Source organism: Agelaius tricolor, unplaced genomic scaffold (assembly GCF_023055355.1).
Source record: "Agelaius tricolor isolate 1412-34295 unplaced genomic scaffold, bAgeTri1.0.p SCAF_133, whole genome shotgun sequence".
NCBI classification, from domain to species: domain Eukaryota; kingdom Metazoa; phylum Chordata; class Aves; order Passeriformes; family Icteridae; genus Agelaius; species Agelaius tricolor.
The window spans coordinates 16,412-39,000 of record NW_027269393.1 but is presented as its reverse complement, the minus strand read 5'-3'; the positions used below and the strand labels follow the sequence as shown (position 1 = coordinate 39,000).

Sequence of the window (22,589 nt, the reverse complement as noted above, 5' to 3'; positions counted from 1 at the left end):
TTTTTTATTTTTTTTAATTTTTTTTTACAATTTCTTCGGGAATTTTCCCCATCCCAACGTCTCCCGCCGTCCCAAGAATTCCCAACCCGGGATCCGTCCCGCCAACAAAATTCCCAACCTGGGAATTCCCACCCCGCCGAATCCCCGGGATTAATTTTCGGTTTTTAATTAACGAGGGCAGATTGGGCGCTAAGGGGGGATGGGGGGGGACACTACAGGGGCCGCGGATCCCGTGGGATTTTCCCGGGATTTTTTTCCCGGTTTTTTCTTTTTTCCGGGATTTTTTCCCGGGTTTTTCCCCGGTCACTGCCCATCCTTGGAGAAGCTCTTCCCGATGGTGTTCCTGAAGAGCGTCACCAGCGGCGTCCGGATCCTCTCCGGGCTCATGAACCCCCCGTAACGCTTCTCCTTCCGGGAATTCCATGGCAATTCCGGGAATTCTCCCTCCTCATCCTCCTCCTCTTCCGAGGGTTCTTCCCTCCGGAATTCCAGCCGGGAATTCTCCTCCGACTCCTCCTCGGCGCCGTTGGGGTAGACCTTGACCGGCCTCCTCTTGCGCCCCACGGGTTTCCCCCACCGGAAGTGCTCCATGGAATACGAGCGCTTCCCGTCCTTCCCAGGGCGCCGGAAAAAACCGGGAATTCCGGCCTCGCTCCCCATTTCCTCCTCCTCCTCCTCCTCTTCCTCTTCCTGGCGTTTTCCGGGCTCGCTGGCGTTCTTCCGGCCGAGCTGGTTCCACCGGAAGTGGCTCATGACGTAGCGCCGGAGGCTCTCGGAGAGCGGCTGGAGCTGCCCGTTCCCGGGAAAAACCGGAGATTCCAGGGAAAGCCGCGCCCGGCACGAGCCGGCGCACGCCTGCGACCGGGAGAGGGGAATGAGAATCCGGGAATTTGGGAACGCCAGGGATGGAATTCCCAACTTTTCCCGATGCTTGTATAGGGAATTTGGGACGGTTCGGAATTCGGGGCCCTCTGGAATTTGGGAATTCCCACTTTTTTTTTTGGATCCCAGAGTTCGGAATAAATTTGGGATGGGTGGCTTGGGACCATCTGGATGTGGGGAAAATTTGGGATTCTGGATCCTTTAGAATTTGGGAATGGAATTCCCGTTTTTTTGTGATCCTGGAGTTCGGAATTATTTGGGAATGGGGGACTTGGGACCATCTGGGACCAAGTGGGAAAATTTGGAATTTGGGACCCTCAGGAATTTGGGATTCCCGGGAAAACCAAAAAATTTGGAGAGAATCCCACATGGGGAAGGGGATTTGGGAATTCCCAAATTTGAGAATTCCGGGATGGAATTCCCAACTTTTTTTTGATGATCCCAGAGTTCGGAATAAATTTGGGATGGGTGGCTTGGGACCATCCGGAAGTGGAAAATTTGGGATTCTGGATCCTTTAGAATTTGGGAATGGGATTCCCTTTTTTTTGTGATCCTGGAGTTTGGAATAATTTGGGAATGGGGGACTTGGGACCATCTGGATGTGGGGAAAATTTGGAATTCGGGGCCCTCGGGAATTTGGGGAATTCCCGAATTTGGGATTCCCTGGAAAACCAAAAAATTTGGAGAGAATCCCAAGGTGGGGGAGGGATTTGGGAATTCCCAAATTTGGGAATTCTGGGATGGAATTCCCGCTTTTTTTTGTGATCCTGGAGTTCAGGATTATTTGGGAATGGGGAATTTGGGATCCTTATGGAAGTGGGAAATTTTTCGACCGATCCCAAAATTTAGGAATTCTCAAAAAAATTTTGGGAGAAACCCCATTGTGGGAAAGGGTTTGGGAATTCCCAAATTTGGGAATTCCGGGATGGAATTCCCGCTTTTTTTGATCCCAGAGTTCGGAATAAATTTGGGATGAGTGGCTTGGGACCATCCGGAAGCGGAAAATTTGGGATTCTGGATCCTTTAGAATTTGGGAATTCCCAGATTTGGGAATGGGATTCCCAATTTTTTTTGTGATCCCGGAGTTCGGAATTATTTGGGAATGGGGGATTTGGGACCATCTGGATGTGGGGAAAATTTGGAATTCGGGGCCCTCGGGAATTTGGGGAATTCCCGAATTTGGGATTCCCGGGAAAAACCAAAAATTTGGAGAGAATCCCAATGTGGGGAGGGATTTGGGAATTCCCACTTTTCCTGTGTTGGGAAAAATTTGGGAATGGGGGATTTGGGACCTTTTGGAAGCGGAAAATTTGGGACAATTTGGAATTCGGGGCCCTCAGGATTTTGCGGAATTCCCGAATTTGGGATTCCCTGGAAAAACCAAAAATTTGGAGAGAATCCCAGTGTGGGGAGGGATTTGGGAATTCCCAAATTTGGGAATTCTGGGATGGAATTCCCGCTTTTTTTTGGATCCCAGAGTTCGGAATAAATTTGGGATGGGTGGCTTGGGACCATCCGGAAGCGGAAAATTTGGAATTCTGGATCCTTTAGAATTTGGGAATTCCCAGATTTGGGAATGGGATTCCCATTTTTTTATGTGATCCCGGAGTTCAGGATTATTTGGGAATGGGGAACTTGGGACCACCTGGAAATGGGAAAATTTGGAATTCTGGATCCTTTAGAATTTGGGAATGGAATTCCCTTTTTTTTGTGATCCTGGAGTTCAGAATTATTTGGGAATGGGGGATTTCGAGACCATCTGGAAATGGGAAAATTTGGAATTCGGGGCCCTCGGGAATTTGGGGAATTCCCGAATTTGGGATTCCTGGAAAAACCAAAAAATTTGGAGAGAATCCCAATGTGGGGAGGGATTTGGGAATTCCCAAATTTGGGGATTCTGGGATGGAATTCCCACTTTTTTTTGATGATCCCTTAGTTCAGAATAAATTTGGGATTCGGGGCTTGGGACCATCGGAAGCGGAAAATTTGGGATTCTGGATCCTTTAGAATTTGGGAATTCCCAGATTTGGGAATGGGATTCCCAATTTTTTAATGTGATCCCGGAGTTCGGAATTATTTGGGAATGGGGGACTTGGGACCATCTGGAAATGGGAAAATTTGGGATAATTTGGGACCCTCGGGAATTTGGGGAATTCCCGAATTTGGGATTCCCTGGAAAACCAAAAAATTTGTAGAGAATCCCACGTGGGGGAGGGATTTGGGAATTCCCAAATTTGGGGATTTTTTTGGAGGGGGAAATTTTGGGATCTATGGGATTTGATCCCAAAAATTCTCTGGGAAAATTCCCATTCCCAAATCCCTCAATTTTTTTCGTGACTTTTGCGATTGGATCCCAAAAAAATCCCTGGGAAAATTCCCCGTTCCCAGCCCTCCTGCTCCATTCCCCGATACCCCAAAATCCCCCAAATCCCAAATCCCCAAATCCCGAAATCCTGAAATCCCAAAATCCCCAATCCCCAAGCTCCAAACCCTAAATCCCAAATCCCTGATCCTGAACCCGACAAAACCCAAAATCCCAAATCCCAAATCCCCAAATCCTTCAATTTTTTGGGATTTTTGGGATTTGAATCCCAAACCCCAAAACCCCAAACCCCAAATCCCAAATCCCAGATCCCAAAAGCCCCAAACCCCAAAACCTCCAAATCCCAAACCCCCCAAACCCCAAACCCCAAAACCCCAACCCCCAAACCCCCCAAATCCCAAAAACTCCAAATCCCAAACTCCAAAACCCCCCAAACCCCAAACCCCAAAACCCCAAATCCCGACCCTTTACCAGGATTCCGGCCTCATTCCCGAGTTCCTGGCATTGGGAATTCCTCAATACCAAAAACCCCAAATCCCAAAACCTCCAAACCCCAAAAACCCCAAAACCCCCAAAACCTGAAATCCCCAAAAACTCCAAACCCCAGTTCCCAAAACTCCAATCCCAAAACCACCAAACCCCCAAAACCCCAAAGCCCAAACCCCAAATATCCCAAACCCCAAAATCCCCAAATCCTTCTATTTTTGGGGATTTTTGGGATTTGAATCCCAAACCCCAAACCCCAAACCCCAAACCCCAAATCCTGACCCTTTACCAGGATTCCAGCCTCATTCCCGAATTCCTGGCATTGGGAATTCCCCAATTCCCAAACCCCAAATCCTCAATTCCAAAACCCCAAAACCCCAAATCCCCAATCCCAAATCCCAAACCCACCAAATCCCAAAACCCCAAACCCCAAAAACCCCAAAATCCCAAAACCTTTACCAGAATTCCGGGCTCATTCCCGAGTTCCCAGCATTGGGAATTCCCCAATTCCCAAACCCCAAATCCCAAACCCCCAAATCCCCAATACCCCAAAACCCCAAAATCCCAAACCCTGAATCCCCAAATCCTTCTATTTTTTGGGATTTTTGGGATTTGAATCCCAAACCCCAAAACGCCAAACCCACCAAACCCCAAAACCCCAAAACCCCAAATCCCAAACCACCAAACCCCAAACCCCCCAAATCCCAAAACCCCCAAAATCCCCAATTCCCAAACCCCAATTCCCAAACCCCAAAACCCCAAATCCCAAACTCCCCAAATCCCAAACTCCCCAAACCCCAAACACCCCAAACCCCAAACACCCCAAACCCCGAATCCTTCTATTTATTGGGATTTTTCGGATCTGAATCCCAAACCCCCAAACCCCAAACCCCAAAACCCCAAACCGCAAAACCCCAAACCCCAAAACCCCCAAACCTTTACCAGGATTCCGGCCTCATTCCCGAGTTCCTGGCACTGGGAATTCCCCAATTCCCAAACCCCAAAACCCAAAATCCCCAACCCCCAAAACCCCAAACCAGCAAACCCCAAATCCCAAATCCCATAAACCCCAAACCCCAAAACCCCAAACCCCAAACCCCAAACCCCAAAATCCCAAACCTTTACCAGGATTCCGGCCTCATTCCCGAGTTCCCGGCATTGGGAATTCCCCAATTCCCAAACCCCAATTCCCGAAACCCCCAAACCCCAAAATCCCAAACCCCCAAAACCCCAAATCCCAAAACCCCAAATCCCCAAAACCCCAAACCCCCAAAACCCCAAACCCCAAAATCCCCAAATCCTTCTATTTATTGGGATTTTTGGGATCTGAATCCCAAATCCAAAACCCCAAACCCCAAAAACCCCAAACCCCAAACCCCAAAAACCCCAAATCCCGACCCTTTACCAGGATTCTGGCCTCATTCCCGAGTTCCCGGCACTGGGAATTCCCCAATTCCCAAACCCCAAATCCTCAATTCCAAAACCCCAAAACTCCAAATCCCCAAATCCCAAAAGCCCCAAACCCCAAAACCTCCAAAACCCAAACCCACCAAACCCCAAACCCCAAAACCCCAAACCCCAAATATCCCAAACCCCAAATCCCCAAATCCTTTTATTTTTTGGGATTTTTGGGATTTGAATCCCAAACCCCAAACCCCAAACCCCAAAAACTCCAAACCCCAAAACCCCAAATCCCAAATCCCAAAAACCACCAAACCCCAAAACCCCAAACCCCAAATCCCAAACCCACCAAACCCCAAAACCCCAAACCCCAAAAACCCCAAAACCCCAAAGTTTTACCAGAATTCCGGCCTCATTCCCGAGTTCCTGGCATTGGGAATTCCCCAGTTCCCAAACCCCAAATCCCCAATTCCAAAACCCCAAAACCCCAAAACCCCAAATCCCAAACCCACCAAATCCCAAAAACCCCAAAACCACCAAACCCCAAACCCCAAACCCCAAAAACCCCAAACCCCAAACCTTTACCAGGATTCCGGCCTCATTCCTGAGTTCCCGGCATTGGGAATTCCCCAATTCCCAAACCCCAATTCCCCAAACCCCCAAACCCCAAAATCCCAAACCCCCAAAACCCCAAACCCCCAAAACCCCAAACCCCGAATCCCCAAATCCTTCTATTTTTGGGATTTTTGGGATTTGAATTCCAAATCCTAAACCCCAAACCCCAAAACCCCAAAACCCCCAAATCCCAAACCTTTACCAGGATTCCGGCCTCATTCCCGAGTTCCCGGCATTGGGAATTCCTCAATCCCAAAAACCCCAAACCCCAAAAACCCCAAACCCCAAAACCACCAAATCCCAAAACCCCAAACCCCCAAATCCCAACCCCCAAACCCCCAAATCCCAAACCCCAAAAACCCCAAACCCCAAACCCCAAAACCCAAAATCCCAAAACCTTTACCAGAATTCCGGGCTCATTCCCGAGTTCCCGGCATTGGGAATTCCCCAATTCCCAAACCCCAAGTCCCAAATCCCCAAACCCCCAAATCTCAAACCCCAAAACCCCAAATCCCAAACCCCAAAACCCCGAATCCCCAAATCCTTCTATTTTCTGGGATTTTTGGGATCTGAATCCCAAATCCTAAACCCCAAACCCCAAAACCCCAAATCCCAATCCCCAAATCCCAAAACCCCAAATCCCGACCCTTTACCAGAATTCCGGCCTCGTTCCCGAGTTCCCGGCATTTGGAATTCCCCAGTTCCCAAACCCCAAATCCCCAATTCCAAAACCCCAAAACCCCAAATCCCCAATCCCAAAACCCCAACCCCCAAACCCCCCAAACCCCCAAAAGCTCCAAACCCCAAAACCACCAAATCCCAAAACCCCAAACCACCAAACCCCCGAATCCCCAAATCCTTCTATTTATTGGGATTTTTGGGATCTGAATCCCAAATCCAAAACCCCAAACCCCAAATCCCATAAACCCCAAACCTCAAAACCCCAAATCCCGACCCTTTACCAGAATTCCGGCCTCATTCCCGAGTTCCCGGCATTGGGAATTCCCCAATTCCCAAACCCCAAAACCTCCAAACCCCAAAACCCCAAATCCCAAACCACCAAACCCCAAACCCCCCAAATCCCAAAAACTCCAAATCCCAAACCCACCAAACCCCAAAACCCCAAACCCCCAAATCCCCAAATCCTTCTATTTTTTGGGATTTTTGGGATTTGAATCCCAAATCCTAAACCCCAAAACCCCAAATCCCCAAAACCCCAAACCCCAAACCCCAAAACCCCAAAACCCCAAACTCCAAACTCCCCAAACCCCAAAACCCCAAATCCCAAACCCACCAAACCCCAAAACCCCAAACCCCAAGCCCCAAAAACCCCAAAAACCCCAAAACCTTTACCAGGATTCCGGCCTCATTCCCGAGTTCCCGGCACTGGGAATTCCCCAATTCCCAAACCCCAAATCCCCAATTCCAAAACTCCAAATCCCAAAAACCACCAAACCCCAAATCCCAAAACCAACAAACCCCAAAACCCCAAACCCCAAAACCCCAAAACCCCAAACCTTTACCAGAATTCTGGCCTCGTTCCCGAGTTCCCGGCATTGGGAATTCCTCAATCCCAAAAACCCCAAACCCCAAAAACCCCAAACCCCAAAAACCCCAAACCCCAAAACCCCAAATGCCAAAATCCCAAAAACCCCAAAACCCCAAAAACCCCAAACCCCAAATCCTTCTATTTATTGGGATTTTGAGGATCTGAATCCCAAACTCCAAAACCCCAAACCCCAAAATCCCAAACCCCAATCCCCAAACCCCAAACCCCAAAACCCCAAAACCCCAAAACCCAAAAACTCCAAATCCCAAACCCCAAAACCCCAAACCCCCAAAACCCCAAACCCCGAATCCCCAAATCCTTCAATTTTTTGGGATTTTTGGGATTTGAATCCCAAACCCCAAATCCCAAAACCACAAAGTTTTACCAGAATTCTGGCCTCGTTCCCGAGTTCCCGGCATTGGGAATTCCCCAATTCCCAAACCCCAAAAACCCCAAAATCCCTAATTCCCAAAACCCAAAACCCCAAAATCCCAAATGCCAAAAACCGCAAACCCCAAATAACCAAATCCTTCTATTTTTTGGGGATTCTTGGGATCTTAATCCCAAATCCCCAAATCCCCAAAACCCGAAACCCCAAACCCAAAAATCCTAAACCCAAAACCCCAAATCCCAAAACCCCAAAACCCCAAACCTTTACCAGAATTCCGGCCTCATTCCCAAGTGTCTGGCATTGGGAATTCCCCAGTTCCCAAACCCCAAATCCCCAATTCCAAAACCCCAAATCCCCAATTCCAAAACCCCAAAACCCCAAAACCCCAAAACCCCAAACCCCAAATCCTTGTATTTATTGGGATTTTTAGGATCTAAATCCCAAACTCCAAAACCCCAAACCCCAAAATCCCAAACCCCCAAAATCCCAAACCCCAAAACCCCAAACCCCAAAACCCCAAACCTTTACCAGGATTCCGGCCTCATTCCCGAGTTCCCGGCACTGGGAATTCCCCAATTCCCAAACCCCAAATCCCCAATTCCAAAACTCCAAATCCCAAAAACCACCAAACCCCAAATCCCAAAACCAACAAACCCCAAAACCCCAAACCCCAAAACCCCAAAACCCCAAACCTTTACCAGAATTCTGGCCTCGTTCCCGAGTTCCCGGCATTGGGAATTCCTCAATCCCAAAAACCCCAAACCCCAAAAACCCCAAACCCCAAAAACCCCAAAACCCCAAAAACCTGAAATCCCCAAAAACTCCAAACCCCAGTTCCCAAAACTCCAATCCCAAAACCACCAAACCCCCAAAACCCCAAAGCCCAAACCCCAAAACCCCAAACCCCAAAATCCCCAAATCCTTCTATTTTTGGGGATTTTTGGGATTTGAATCCCAAACCCCAAACCCCAAAAACCCCAAATCCCGACCCTTTACCAGGATTCCGGCCTCGTTCCCGAGTTCCCGGCACTGGGAATTCCCCAGTTCCCAAACCCCAAAAACCCCAAAATCCCCAATTCCCAAAACCCCAGATCCCAAAATCCCAAACCCCAAACCCCAAACCCCAAAACCCCAAAAACCCCAAAACCCCAAAGTTTTACCAGAATTCCGTCTTTGTTCCTGAGTTCCGGGCATTGGGAATTCCCCAATTCCCAAACCCCAAATCCCCAATTCCAAAACCCCAAACCCCAAAACCCCAAACCCCAAATCCCCAAAAACCCCAAACCCCAAATCCCCAAACTGCAAAACCCCAAAACCCCGAATCCCCAAATCCTTCTATCTTTTGGGATTTTTGGGATTTGAATCCCAAACCCCAAATCCCAAAACCCAAAATCCCAAAACCTTTACCAGAATTCCGGGCTCATTCCCGAGTTCCCGGCATTGGGAATTCCCCAATTCCCAAACCCCAATTCCCCAAACCCCCAAACCCCCAAACCCCAAAACCCCAAACCCCCAAAACCCCAAACCCCGAATCCCCAAATCCTTCTATTTTTGGGATTTTTGGGATTTGAATTCCAAATCCTAAACCCCAAACCCCAAAACCCCAAAACCCCAAATCCCAAACCTTTACCAGGATTCCGGCCTCATTCCCGAGTTCCCGGCATTGGGAATTCCTCAATCCCAAAAACCCCAAACCCCAAAAACCCCAAACCCCAAAACCACCAAATCCCAAGAACTCCAAAACCCCAGACCCCAAAACCCTCAAACCCCAAAACCCCCAAACCCCAAAACCCCAAACCCCCAAATCCCAAACCCCAAACCCCCAAATCCCAAACCCCAAACCCCAAATCCCAAACCCCAAAAACCCCAAACCTTTACCAGGATTCCGGCCTCATTCCTGAGTTCCCGGCATTGGGAATTCCCCAATTCCCAAACCCCAATTCCCCAAACCCCCAAACCCCAAAATCCCAAACCCCCAAAACCCCAAACCCCCAAAACCCCAAACCCCGAATCCCCAAATCCTTCTATTTTTGGGATTTTTGGGATTTGAATTCCAAATCCTAAACCCCAAACCCCAAAACCCCAAAACCCCAAATCCCAAACCTTTACCAGGATTCCGGCCTCATTCCCGAGTTCCCGGCATTGGGAATTCCTCAATCCCAAAAACCCCAAACCCCAAAAACCCCAAACCCCAAAACCACCAAATCCCAAGAACTCCAAAACCCCAGACCCCAAAACCCTCAAACCCCAAAACCCCCAAACCCCAAAACCCCAAACCCCCAAATCCCAAACCCCAAACCCCCAAATCCCAAACCCCAAAACCCCAAATCCCAAACCCCAAAAACCCCAAACCTTTACCAGGATTCCGGCCTCATTCCTGAGTTCCCGGCATTGGGAATTCCCCAATTCCCAAACCCCAAGTCCCAAATCCCCAAACCCCCAAATCTCAAACCCCAAAACCCCAAATCCCAAACCCCAAAACCCCGAATCCCCAAATCCTTCTATTTTCTGGGATTTTTGGGATCTGAATCCCAAATCCTAAACCCCAAACCCCAAAACCCCAAATCCCAATCCCCAAATCCCAAAACCCCAAATCCCGACCCTTTACCAGAATTCCGGCCTCGTTCCCGAGTTCCCGGCATTTGGAATTCCCCAGTTCCCAAACCCCAAATCCCCAATTCCAAAACCCCAAAACCCCAAATCCCCAATCCCAAAACCCCAACCCCCAAACCCCCCAAACCCCCAAAAGCTCCAAACCCCAAAACCACCAAATCCCAAAACCCCAAACCACCAAACCCCCGAATCCCCAAATCCTTCTATTTATTGGGATTTTTGGGATCTGAATCCCAAATCCAAAACCCCAAACCCCAAATCCCATAAACCCCAAACCTCAAAACCCCAAATCCCGACCCTTTACCAGAATTCCGGCCTCATTCCCGAGTTCCCGGCATTGGGAATTCCCCAATTCCCAAACCCCAAAACCTCCAAACCCCAAAACCCCAAATCCCAAACCACCAAACCCCAAACCCCCCAAATCCCAAAAACTCCAAATCCCAAACCCACCAAACCCCAAAACCCCAAACCCCCAAATCCCCAAATCCTTCTATTTTTTGGGATTTTTGGGATTTGAATCCCAAATCCTAAACCCCAAAACCCCAAATCCCCAAAACCCCAAACCCCAAACCCCAAAACCCCAAAACCCCAAACTCCAAACTCCCCAAACCCCAAAACCCCAAATCCCAAACCCACCAAACCCCAAAACCCCAAACCCCAAGCCCCAAAAACCCCAAAAACCCCAAAACCTTTACCAGGATTCCGGCCTCATTCCCGAGTTCCCGGCACTGGGAATTCCCCAATTCCCAAACCCCAAATCCCCAATTCCAAAACTCCAAATCCCAAAAACCACCAAACCCCAAATCCCAAAACCAACAAACCCCAAAACCCCAAACCCCAAAACCCCAAAACCCCAAACCTTTACCAGAATTCTGGCCTCGTTCCCGAGTTCCCGGCATTGGGAATTCCTCAATCCCAAAAACCCCAAACCCCAAAAACCCCAAACCCCAAAAACCCCAAACCCCAAAACCCCAAATGCCAAAATCCCAAAAACCCCAAAACCCCAAAAACCCCAAACCCCAAATCCTTCTATTTATTGGGATTTTGAGGATCTGAATCCCAAACTCCAAAACCCCAAACCCCAAAATCCCAAACCCCAATCCCCAAACCCCAAACCCCAAAACCCCAAAACCCCAAAACCCAAAAACTCCAAATCCCAAACCCCAAAACCCCAAACCCCCAAAACCCCAAACCCCGAATCCCCAAATCCTTCAATTTTTTGGGATTTTTGGGATTTGAATCCCAAACCCCAAATCCCAAAACCACAAAGTTTTACCAGAATTCTGGCCTCGTTCCCGAGTTCCCGGCATTGGGAATTCCCCAATTCCCAAACCCCAAAAACCCCAAAATCCCTAATTCCCAAAACCCAAAACCCCAAAATCCCAAATGCCAAAAACCGCAAACCCCAAATAACCAAATCCTTCTATTTTTTGGGGATTCTTGGGATCTTAATCCCAAATCCCCAAATCCCCAAAACCCGAAACCCCAAACCCAAAAATCCTAAACCCAAAACCCCAAATCCCAAAACCCCAAAACCCCAAACCTTTACCAGAATTCCGGCCTCATTCCCAAGTGTCTGGCATTGGGAATTCCCCAGTTCCCAAACCCCAAATCCCCAATTCCAAAACCCCAAATCCCCAATTCCAAAACCCCAAAACCCCAAAACCCCAAAACCCCAAACCCCAAATCCTTGTATTTATTGGGATTTTTAGGATCTAAATCCCAAACTCCAAAACCCCAAACCCCAAAATCCCAAACCCCCAAAATCCCAAACCCCAAAACCCCAAACCCCAAAACCCCAAACCTTTACCAGGATTCCGGCCTCATTCCCGAGTTCCCGGCACTGGGAATTCCCCAATTCCCAAACCCCAAATCCCCAATTCCAAAACTCCAAATCCCAAAAACCACCAAACCCCAAATCCCAAAACCAACAAACCCCAAAACCCCAAACCCCAAAACCCCAAAACCCCAAACCTTTACCAGAATTCTGGCCTCGTTCCCGAGTTCCCGGCATTGGGAATTCCTCAATCCCAAAAACCCCAAACCCCAAAAACCCCAAACCCCAAAAACCCCAAAACCCCAAAAACCTGAAATCCCCAAAAACTCCAAACCCCAGTTCCCAAAACTCCAATCCCAAAACCACCAAACCCCCAAAACCCCAAAGCCCAAACCCCAAAACCCCAAACCCCAAAATCCCCAAATCCTTCTATTTTTGGGGATTTTTGGGATTTGAATCCCAAACCCCAAACCCCAAAAACCCCAAATCCCGACCCTTTACCAGGATTCCGGCCTCGTTCCCGAGTTCCCGGCACTGGGAATTCCCCAGTTCCCAAACCCCAAAAACCCCAAAATCCCCAATTCCCAAAACCCCAGATCCCAAAATCCCAAACCCCAAACCCCAAACCCCAAAACCCCAAAAACCCCAAAACCCCAAAGTTTTACCAGAATTCCGTCTTTGTTCCTGAGTTCCGGGCATTGGGAATTCCCCAATTCCCAAACCCCAAATCCCCAATTCCAAAACCCCAAACCCCAAAACCCCAAACCCCAAATCCCCAAAAACCCCAAACCCCAAATCCCCAAACTGCAAAACCCCAAAACCCCGAATCCCCAAATCCTTCTATCTTTTGGGATTTTTGGGATTTGAATCCCAAACCCCAAATCCCAAAACCCAAAATCCCAAAACCTTTACCAGAATTCCGGGCTCATTCCCGAGTTCCCGGCATTGGGAATTCCCCAATTCCCAAACCCCAATTCCCCAAACCCCCAAACCCCCAAACCCCAAAACCCCAAACCCCCAAAACCCCAAACCCCGAATCCCCAAATCCTTCTATTTTTGGGATTTTTGGGATTTGAATTCCAAATCCTAAACCCCAAACCCCAAAACCCCAAAACCCCAAATCCCAAACCTTTACCAGGATTCCGGCCTCATTCCCGAGTTCCCGGCATTGGGAATTCCTCAATCCCAAAAACCCCAAACCCCAAAAACCCCAAACCCCAAAACCACCAAATCCCAAGAACTCCAAAACCCCAGACCCCAAAACCCTCAAACCCCAAAACCCCCAAACCCCAAAACCCCAAACCCCCAAATCCCAAACCCCAAACCCCCAAATCCCAAACCCCAAACCCCAAATCCCAAACCCCAAAAACCCCAAACCTTTACCAGGATTCCGGCCTCATTCCTGAGTTCCCGGCATTGGGAATTCCCCAATTCCCAAACCCCAATTCCCCAAACCCCCAAACCCCAAAATCCCAAACCCCCAAAACCCCAAACCCCCAAAACCCCAAACCCCGAATCCCCAAATCCTTCTATTTTTGGGATTTTTGGGATTTGAATTCCAAATCCTAAACCCCAAACCCCAAAACCCCAAAACCCCAAATCCCAAACCTTTACCAGGATTCCGGCCTCATTCCCGAGTTCCCGGCATTGGGAATTCCTCAATCCCAAAAACCCCAAACCCCAAAAACCCCAAACCCCAAAACCACCAAATCCCAAGAACTCCAAAACCCCAGACCCCAAAACCCTCAAACCCCAAAACCCCCAAACCCCAAAACCCCAAACCCCCAAATCCCAAACCCCAAACCCCCAAATCCCAAACCCCAAAACCCCAAATCCCAAACCCCAAAAACCCCAAACCTTTACCAGGATTCCGGCCTCATTCCTGAGTTCCCGGCATTGGGAATTCCCCAATTCCCAAACCCCAAGTCCCAAATCCCCAAACCCCCAAATCTCAAACCCCAAAACCCCAAATCCCAAACCCCAAAACCCCGAATCCCCAAATCCTTCTATTTTCTGGGATTTTTGGGATCTGAATCCCAAATCCTAAACCCCAAACCCCAAAACCCCAAATCCCAATCCCCAAATCCCAAAACCCCAAATCCCGACCCTTTACCAGAATTCCGGCCTCGTTCCCGAGTTCCCGGCATTTGGAATTCCCCAGTTCCCAAACCCCAAATCCCCAATTCCAAAACCCCAAAACCCCAAATCCCCAATCCCAAAACCCCAACCCCCAAACCCCCCAAACCCCCAAAAGCTCCAAACCCCAAAACCACCAAATCCCAAAACCCCAAACCACCAAACCCCCGAATCCCCAAATCCTTCTATTTATTGGGATTTTTGGGATCTGAATCCCAAATCCAAAACCCCAAACCCCAAATCCCATAAACCCCAAACCTCAAAACCCCAAATCCCGACCCTTTACCAGAATTCCGGCCTCATTCCCGAGTTCCCGGCATTGGGAATTCCCCAATTCCCAAACCCCAAAACCTCCAAACCCCAAAACCCCAAATCCCAAACCACCAAACCCCAAACCCCCCAAATCCCAAAAACTCCAAATCCCAAACCCACCAAACCCCAAAACCCCAAACCCCCAAATCCCCAAATCCTTCTATTTTTTGGGATTTTTGGGATTTGAATCCCAAATCCTAAACCCCAAAACCCCAAATCCCCAAAACCCCAAACCCCAAACCCCAAAACCCCAAAACCCCAAACTCCAAACTCCCCAAACCCCAAAACCCCAAATCCCAAACCCACCAAACCCCAAAACCCCAAACCCCAAGCCCCAAAAACCCCAAAAACCCCAAAACCTTTACCAGGATTCCGGCCTCATTCCCGAGTTCCCGGCACTGGGAATTCCCCAATTCCCAAACCCCAAATCCCCAATTCCAAAACTCCAAATCCCAAAAACCACCAAACCCCAAATCCCAAAACCAACAAACCCCAAAACCCCAAACCCCAAAACCCCAAAACCCCAAACCTTTACCAGAATTCTGGCCTCGTTCCCGAGTTCCCGGCATTGGGAATTCCTCAATCCCAAAAACCCCAAACCCCAAAAACCCCAAACCCCAAAAACCCCAAACCCCAAAACCCCAAATGCCAAAATCCCAAAAACCCCAAAACCCCAAAAACCCCAAACCTTAAATCCTTCTATTTATTGGGATTTTGAGGATCTGAATCCCAAACTCCAAAACCCCAAACCCCAAAATCCCAAACCCCAATCCCCAAACCCCAAACCCCAAAACCCCAAAACCCCAAAACCCAAAAACTCCAAATCCCAAACCCCAAAACCCCAAACCCCCAAAACCCCAAACCCCGAATCCCCAAATCCTTCAATTTTTTGGGATTTTTGGGATTTGAATCCCAAACCCCAAATCCCAAAACCACAAAGTTTTACCAGAATTCTGGCCTCGTTCCCGAGTTCCCGGCATTGGGAATTCCCCAATTCCCAAACCCCAAAAACCCCAAAATCCCTAATTCCCAAAACCCAAAACCCCAAAATCCCAAATGCCAAAAACCGCAAACCCCAAATAACCAAATCCTTCTATTTTTTGGGGATTCTTGGGATCTTAATCCCAAATCCCCAAATCCCCAAAACCCGAAACCCCAAACCCAAAAATCCTAAACCCAAAACCCCAAATCCCAAAACCCCAAAACCCCAAACCTTTACCAGAATTCCGGCCTCATTCCCAAGTGTCTGGCATTGGGAATTCCCCAGTTCCCAAACCCCAAATCCCCAATTCCAAAACCCCAAATCCCCAATTCCAAAACCCCAAAACCCCAAAACCCCAAAAACCCCAAACCCCAAATCCTTGTATTTATTGGGATTTTTAGGATCTAAATCCCAAACTCCAAAACCCCAAACCCCAAAATCCCAAACCCCCAAAATCCCAAACCCCAAAACCCCAAACCCCAAAACCCCAAACCTTTACCAGGATTCCGGCCTCATTCCCGAGTTCCCGGCACTGGGAATTCCCCAATTCCCAAACCCCAAATCCCCAATTCCAAAACTCCAAATCCCAAAAACCACCAAACCCCAAATCCCAAAACCAACAAACCCCAAAACCCCAAACCCCAAAACCCCAAAACCCCAAACCTTTACCAGAATTCTGGCCTCGTTCCCGAGTTCCCGGCATTGGGAATTCCTCAATCCCAAAAACCCCAAACCCCAAAAACCCCAAACCCCAAAAACCCCAAAACCCCAAAAACCTGAAATCCCCAAAAACTCCAAACCCCAGTTCCCAAAACTCCAATCCCAAAACCACCAAACCCCCAAAACCCCAAAGCCCAAACCCCAAAACCCCAAACCCCAAAATCCCCAAATCCTTCTATTTTTGGGGATTTTTGGGATTTGAATCCCAAACCCCAAACCCCAAAAACCCCAAATCCCGACCCTTTACCAGGATTCCGGCCTCGTTCCCGAGTTCCCGGCACTGGGAATTCCCCAGTTCCCAAACCCCAAAAACCCCAAAATCCCCAATTCCCAAAACCCCAGATCCCAAAATCCCAAACCCCAAACCCCAAACCCCAAAACCCCAAAAACCCCAAAACCCCAAAGTTTTACCAGAATTCCGTCTTTGTTCCTGAGTTCCGGGCATTGGGAATTCCCCAATTCCCAAACCCCAAATCCCCAATTCCAAAACCCCAAACCCCAAAACCCCAAACCCCAAATCCCCAAAAACCCCAAACCCCAAATCCCCAAACTGCAAAACCCCAAAACCCCGAATCCCCAAATCCTTCTATCTTTTGGGATTTTTGGGATTTGAATCCCAAACCCCAAATCCCAAAACCCAAAATCCCAAAACCTTTACCAGAATTCCGGGCTCATTCCCGAGTTCCCGGCATTGGGAATTCCCCAATTCCCAAACCCCAATTCCCCAAACCCCCAAACCCCAAAACCCCAAAACCCCAAACCCCCAAAACCCCAAACCCCGAATCCCCAAATCCTTCTATTTTTGGGATTTTTGGGATTTGAATTCCAAATCCTAAACCCCAAACCCCAAAACCCCAAAACCCCAAATCCCAAACCTTTACCAGGATTCCGGCCTCATTCCCGAGTTCCCGGCATTGGGAATTCCCCAATTCCCAAACCCCAAGTCCCAAATCCCCAAACCCCCAAATCTCAAACCCCAAACCCCAAAACCCCGAATCCCCAAATCCTTCTATTTTCTGGGATTTTTGGGATCTGAATCCCAAATCCTAAACCCCAAACCCCAAAACCCCAAAACCCCAAATCCCAAACCCCAAAACCCAAACCCCAAAACTCCAAACTCCCCAAACCCCAAAACCCCAAACCCCAAAACCCCAAATCCCAAAACCCCAAACCCCGAATCCCCAAATCCTTCTATTTATTGGGATTTTTGGCATTTGAATCCCAAATCCTAAACCCCAAATCCCAAAACCCCAAATCCGAAAAACCCGAAACCCCAAAACCCTCAAACCCCAAAACCACCAAGCCCCAACCCCCAAAACCCCAAACCCCGAATCCCCAAATCCTTCTATTTTTTGGGATTTTTGGGATTTGAATCCCAAAACCCCAAATCCCAAAATCCCAAACCCCGACCCTTTACCAGAATTCCGGCCTCGTTGCCAAGTTCCCGGCATTGGGAATTCCCCAATTCCCAAACCCCAAATCCCCAATTCCAAAACCCCAAACCCCAAAACCCCAAATCCCAAAACCCCAAACCTTTACCAGGATTCCGGCCTCGTTCCCGAGTTCCCGGCACTGGGAATTCCCCAATTCCCAAACCCCAAATCCCAAAAACCCCAGACCTCAAAACCCCAAAATCCCAAAATCCCCAAAACCCCAAAATCCCCAATTCCCAAAACCCCCAAACCCCCAAACCCCAAAAACTCCAAACCCCAAAACCCCAAATCCTTCTATCTTTTGGGATTTTTGGTATTTGAATCCCAAACCCCAAACCCCAAAACCCCAAATCCCAACCCTTTACCAGAATTGCGGCCTCATTCCCAAGTTCCCAGCATTGGGAATTCCCCAATTCCCAAACCCCAAAACCCCAAATCCCAAAACCACCAAACCCCAAACCCCAAAACCCCAAAACCCCAAATCCCAAATCCCAGATCCCAAAAGCCCCAAACCCCAAAACCTCCAAATCCCAAACCCCAAACCCCAAATCCCAGAAACCCCAATCCCCAAAAACCCCAAACCCCAAACCCCCAAACCCCCAAAACCCCAAATCCCCAAATCCTTCTATTTATTGCGATTTTTGGGATTTGAATCCCAAATGCAAAACCCCAAACCCCAAATCCCAAACCTTTACCAGAATTCCGGCCTCATTCCTGAGTTCCCGGCACTGGGAATTCCCCAATTCCCAAACCCCAAATCCCAAAAACCCCAAATCCCAAACCCCAAACCCCAAAAACCCCAAACCTCCAAATCCCAAAAACTCCAAACCCCAAAAACCCCAAACCCAAAACCACCAAATCCCAAAAACTCCAAATTCCAAAACCACCAAACCCCAAACCCCAAACCCCAAAACCCCAAACCCCAAACCCCAAAAACCCCAAACCTTTACCAGGATTCCGGCCTCATTCCCGAGTTCCCGGCATTGGGATTTTTCCCAGCACGGCCCCGCAGCTCCCGTGGGGTTGCAGAGAACGAACCCCAAAAGCAGCGCCAGGGTCCCCGACCCCATCCCGACCCCAAAACCTGCGGGGAAAACCCCAAAACTTTGGGATTGGGATCGAAACCAGGGCCCAACCCCAAAACCTGCGGGGAAAAACCCCAAAACTTTGGGATTGGGATCAAAACAAGGGCCTGACCCCAAACCTGAGGGGAAAAACCCCAAAACTTTGGGATTGGGATCGAAACCAGGGCCTGACCCCATCCCGACCCCAAAACCTGCGGAAAAAACCCCAAAACTTTGGGATTGGGATTGAAACCAGGGCCAGGAACCCCAAACCTGTGGGAAAAACCCCAAAACTTTGGGATTGGGATCAAAACCAGGGCCTGACCCCAAACCTGCGGGAAAAACCCCAAAACTTTGGGATTGGGATCAAAACCAGGGCCGGGATCCCTGACCCCAAAACCTGTGGGAAAAACCCCAAAACTTTGGGATTGGGATTAAAATGAGGGCCCAAACCCAAACCTGTGGGAAAACCCCAAAACTTTGGGATTGGGATTGAAACCAGGGCCAGGATCCCAAACCTGAGGGGAAAAACCCCAAAACTTTGGGATTGGGATTGAAACCAGGGCCAGGATCCCAAACCTGAGGGGAAACCCCAAAACTTTGGGATTGGGATTGAAACCAGGGCCTGACCCCAAATCTGTGGGGAAAAACCCCAAAACTTTGGGATTGGGATTGAAACCAGGGCCTGACCCCAAAACCTGTGGGAAAAACCCCAAAACTTTGGGATTGGGATTGAAACCAGGGCCTGACCCCAAATCTGTGGGAAAAACCCCAAAACTTTGGGATTGGGATCAAAACCAGGGCCCGACCCCAAACCTGCGGGAAAAACCCCAAAACTTTGGGATTGGGATCAAAACCAGGGCCAGGATCCCAAACCTGCGGGAAAAACCCCAAAACTTTGGGATTGGGATCAAAACCAGGATCCCTGACCCCAAACCTGCAGGAAAAACCCCAAAACTTTGGGATTGGGATTAAAACCAGGGCCAGGATCCCAAATCTGTGGGAAAAACCCCAAAACATTGGGATTGAAACCAGGGCCTGACCCCAAATCTGTGGGAAAAACCCCAAAACTTTGGGATTGGGATCGAAACCAGGGCCTGACCCCAAACCTGGGGGGAAACCCCAAAACTTTGGGATTGGGATCAAAACCAGGGCCAGGGTCCCCGACCCCATCCCGACCCCAAAACCTGCGGGGAAAACCCCAAAACTTTGGGATTGGGATTGAAACCAGGACCAGGATCCCCAAATTTGTGGGAAACCCCAAAACTTTGGGATTGGGATCGAAACCAGGGCCTGACCCCAAAACCTGAGGGGAAAAACCCCAAAACTTTGGGATTGGGATTGAAACCAGGGCCAGGATCCCAAAACCTGCGGGAAAAACCCCAAAACTTTGGGATTGGGATTGAAACCAGGGCCTGACCCCAAACCTGTGGGAAAAACCCCAAAACTTTGGGATTGGGATCGAAACCAGGATCCCTGACCCCAAACCTGTGGGAAAAACCCCAAAACTTTGGGATTGGGATTGAAACCAGGGCCAGGATCCCCAAATCTGAGGGAAAAACCCCAAAACTTTGGGATTGGGATCAAAACCAGGGCCCAACCCCAAACCTGTGGGAAAAACCCCAAAACTTTGGGATTGGGATTGAAACCAGGGCTGGGATCCCAAAACCTGGGAAAAACCCCAAAACTTTGGGATTGGGATCAAAACCAGGGCCAGGATCCCAAATCTGTGGGAAAAACCCCAAAACTTTGGGATTGGGATCAAAACCAGGGCGTGACCCCAAACCTGTGGGGAAAACCCCAAAACTTTGGGATTGGGATCAAAACCAGGGCCCGACCCCAAACCTGCGGGAAAAACCCCAAAACTTTGGGATTGGGATTGAAACCAGGGCCAGGATCCCAAAACCTGAGGGAAAAACCCCAAAACTTTGGGATTGGGATTGAAACCAGGGCCTGACCCCAAACCTGAGGGAAAAACCCCAAAACTTTGGGATTGGGATCGAAACCAGGGCCAGGATCCCTGACCCCAAAACCTGCGGGAAAAACCCCAAAACTTTGGGATTGGGATTGAAACCAGGGCCCGACCCCAAAACCTGTGGGAAAAACCCCAAAATTTTGGGATTGGGATCAAAACCAGGGCCAGGATCCCCAAATTTGTGGGAAACCCCAAAACTTTGGGATTGGGATCAAAACCAGGGCCAGGATCCCAAACCTGCGAGAAAAACCCCAAAACTTTGGGATTGGGATTGAAACCAGGGCCCGACCCCAAACCTGCGGGAAAAACCCCAAAACTTTGGGATTGGGATCAAAACCAGGGCCAGGATCCCCAAAACTCCGGGAAAAACCCCAAAACTTTGGGATTGGGATTGAAACCAGGGCCAGGATCCCAAATCTGTGGGAAAAACCCCAAAACTTTGGGATTGGGATCAAAACCAGGGCCAGGATCCCCAAAACTCCGGGAAAAACCCCAAAACTTTGGGATTGGGATTGAAACCAGGGCCAGGATCCCAAATCTGTGGGAAAAACCCCAAAACTTTGGGATTGGGATTAAAACCAGGGCCAGGATCCCAAAACCTGAGGGAAAAACCCCAAAACTTTGGGATTGGGATTGAAACCAGGGCCGGGATCCCAAAACCTGAGGGAAAAACCCCAAAACTTTGGGATTGGGATTGAAACCAGGGCCTGACCCCATCCCGACCCCAAAACCTGCGGAAAAAACCCCAAAACTTTGGGATTGGGATCAAAACCAGGGCCCGACCCCAAACCTGAGGGGAAAAACCCCAAAACTTTGGGATTGGGATTAAAACCAGGGCCGGGATCCCAAATCTATGGGAAAAACCCCAAAACTTTGGGATTGGGATTGAAACCAGGGCCTGACCCCAAACCTGCGGGAAAAACCCCAAAACTTTGGGATTGGGATTGAAACCAGGGCCTGACCCCAAACCAGAGGGGAAAAACCCCAAAACTTTGGGATTGGGATTGAAACCAGGGCCAGGATCCCAAACCTGTGGGGAAAAACCCCAAAACTTTGGGATTGGGATCGGAACCAGGGCCAGGATCCCCAAAACCTGTGGGAAACCCCAAAATTTTGGGATTGGGATCAAAACCATGGCCTGACCCCAAAACCTGAGGGGAAAAACCCCAAAACTTTGGGATTGGGATTGAAACCAGGGCCTGACCCCAAAACCTGTGGGAAAAACCCCAAAACTTTGGGATTGGGATCAAAACCAGGGCCGGGATCCCAAACCTGTGGGAAAAACCCCAAAACTTTGGGATTGGGATTGAAACCAGGGCCTGACCCCAAAACCTGTGGGAAACCCCAAAACTTTGGGATTGGGATTGAAACCAGGGCCGGGATCCCAAACCTGTGGGAAAAACCCCAAAACTTTGGGATTGGGATTGAAACCAGGGCCAGGATCCCCAAAACCTGAGGGAAAACCCCAAAACTTTGGGATTGGGATTGAAACCAGGGCCAGGATCCCAAAACCTGAGGGAAAAACCCCAAAACTTTGGGATTGGGATTGAAACCAGGGCCTGACCCCAAACCTGTGGGAAACCCCAAAACTTTGGGATTGGGATTGAAACCAGGGCCCGACCCCAAATCTGTGGGAAAAACCCCAAAACTTTGGGATTGGGATTGAAACCAGGGCCAGGATCCCAAACCTGAGGGAAAAACCCCAAAACTTTGGGATTGGGATTGAAACCAGGGCCTGACCCCAAAACCTGTGGGAAAAACCCCAAAACTTTGGGATTGGGATCGAAACCAGGGCCTGACCCCAAACCTGAGGGGAAAACCCCAAAACTTTGGGATTGGGATTTTTGGGAATGGGGGGAATTTATGGGGTTTTTGTGGGATTTTTTTTAGGGATTTTTTTAGGATTTTTTAGGATTTTTAAGGGGTTTTT

At 49.2% G+C, this 22,589-nt stretch overlaps 1 protein-coding gene across 1 annotated transcript; it reads right to left on the bottom strand.

Annotated features, from left to right (window-relative positions):
- Positions 1 to 238: 238 nt before the first annotated feature.
- POMC (proopiomelanocortin) lies at positions 239 to 18,696 on the bottom strand. Its single transcript, XM_071420294.1, has 2 exons — positions 18,571 to 18,696; positions 239 to 855 (listed from the first exon to the last, which is right to left on the bottom strand). The coding sequence occupies exons 1-2, from the start codon at positions 18,688 to 18,690 to the stop codon at positions 304 to 306; spliced, it is 672 nt and encodes a 223-aa protein (XP_071276395.1). The 5' UTR covers positions 18,691 to 18,696; the 3' UTR covers positions 239 to 303.
- Between the last annotated feature and the right edge of the window lie 3,893 nt (positions 18,697 to 22,589).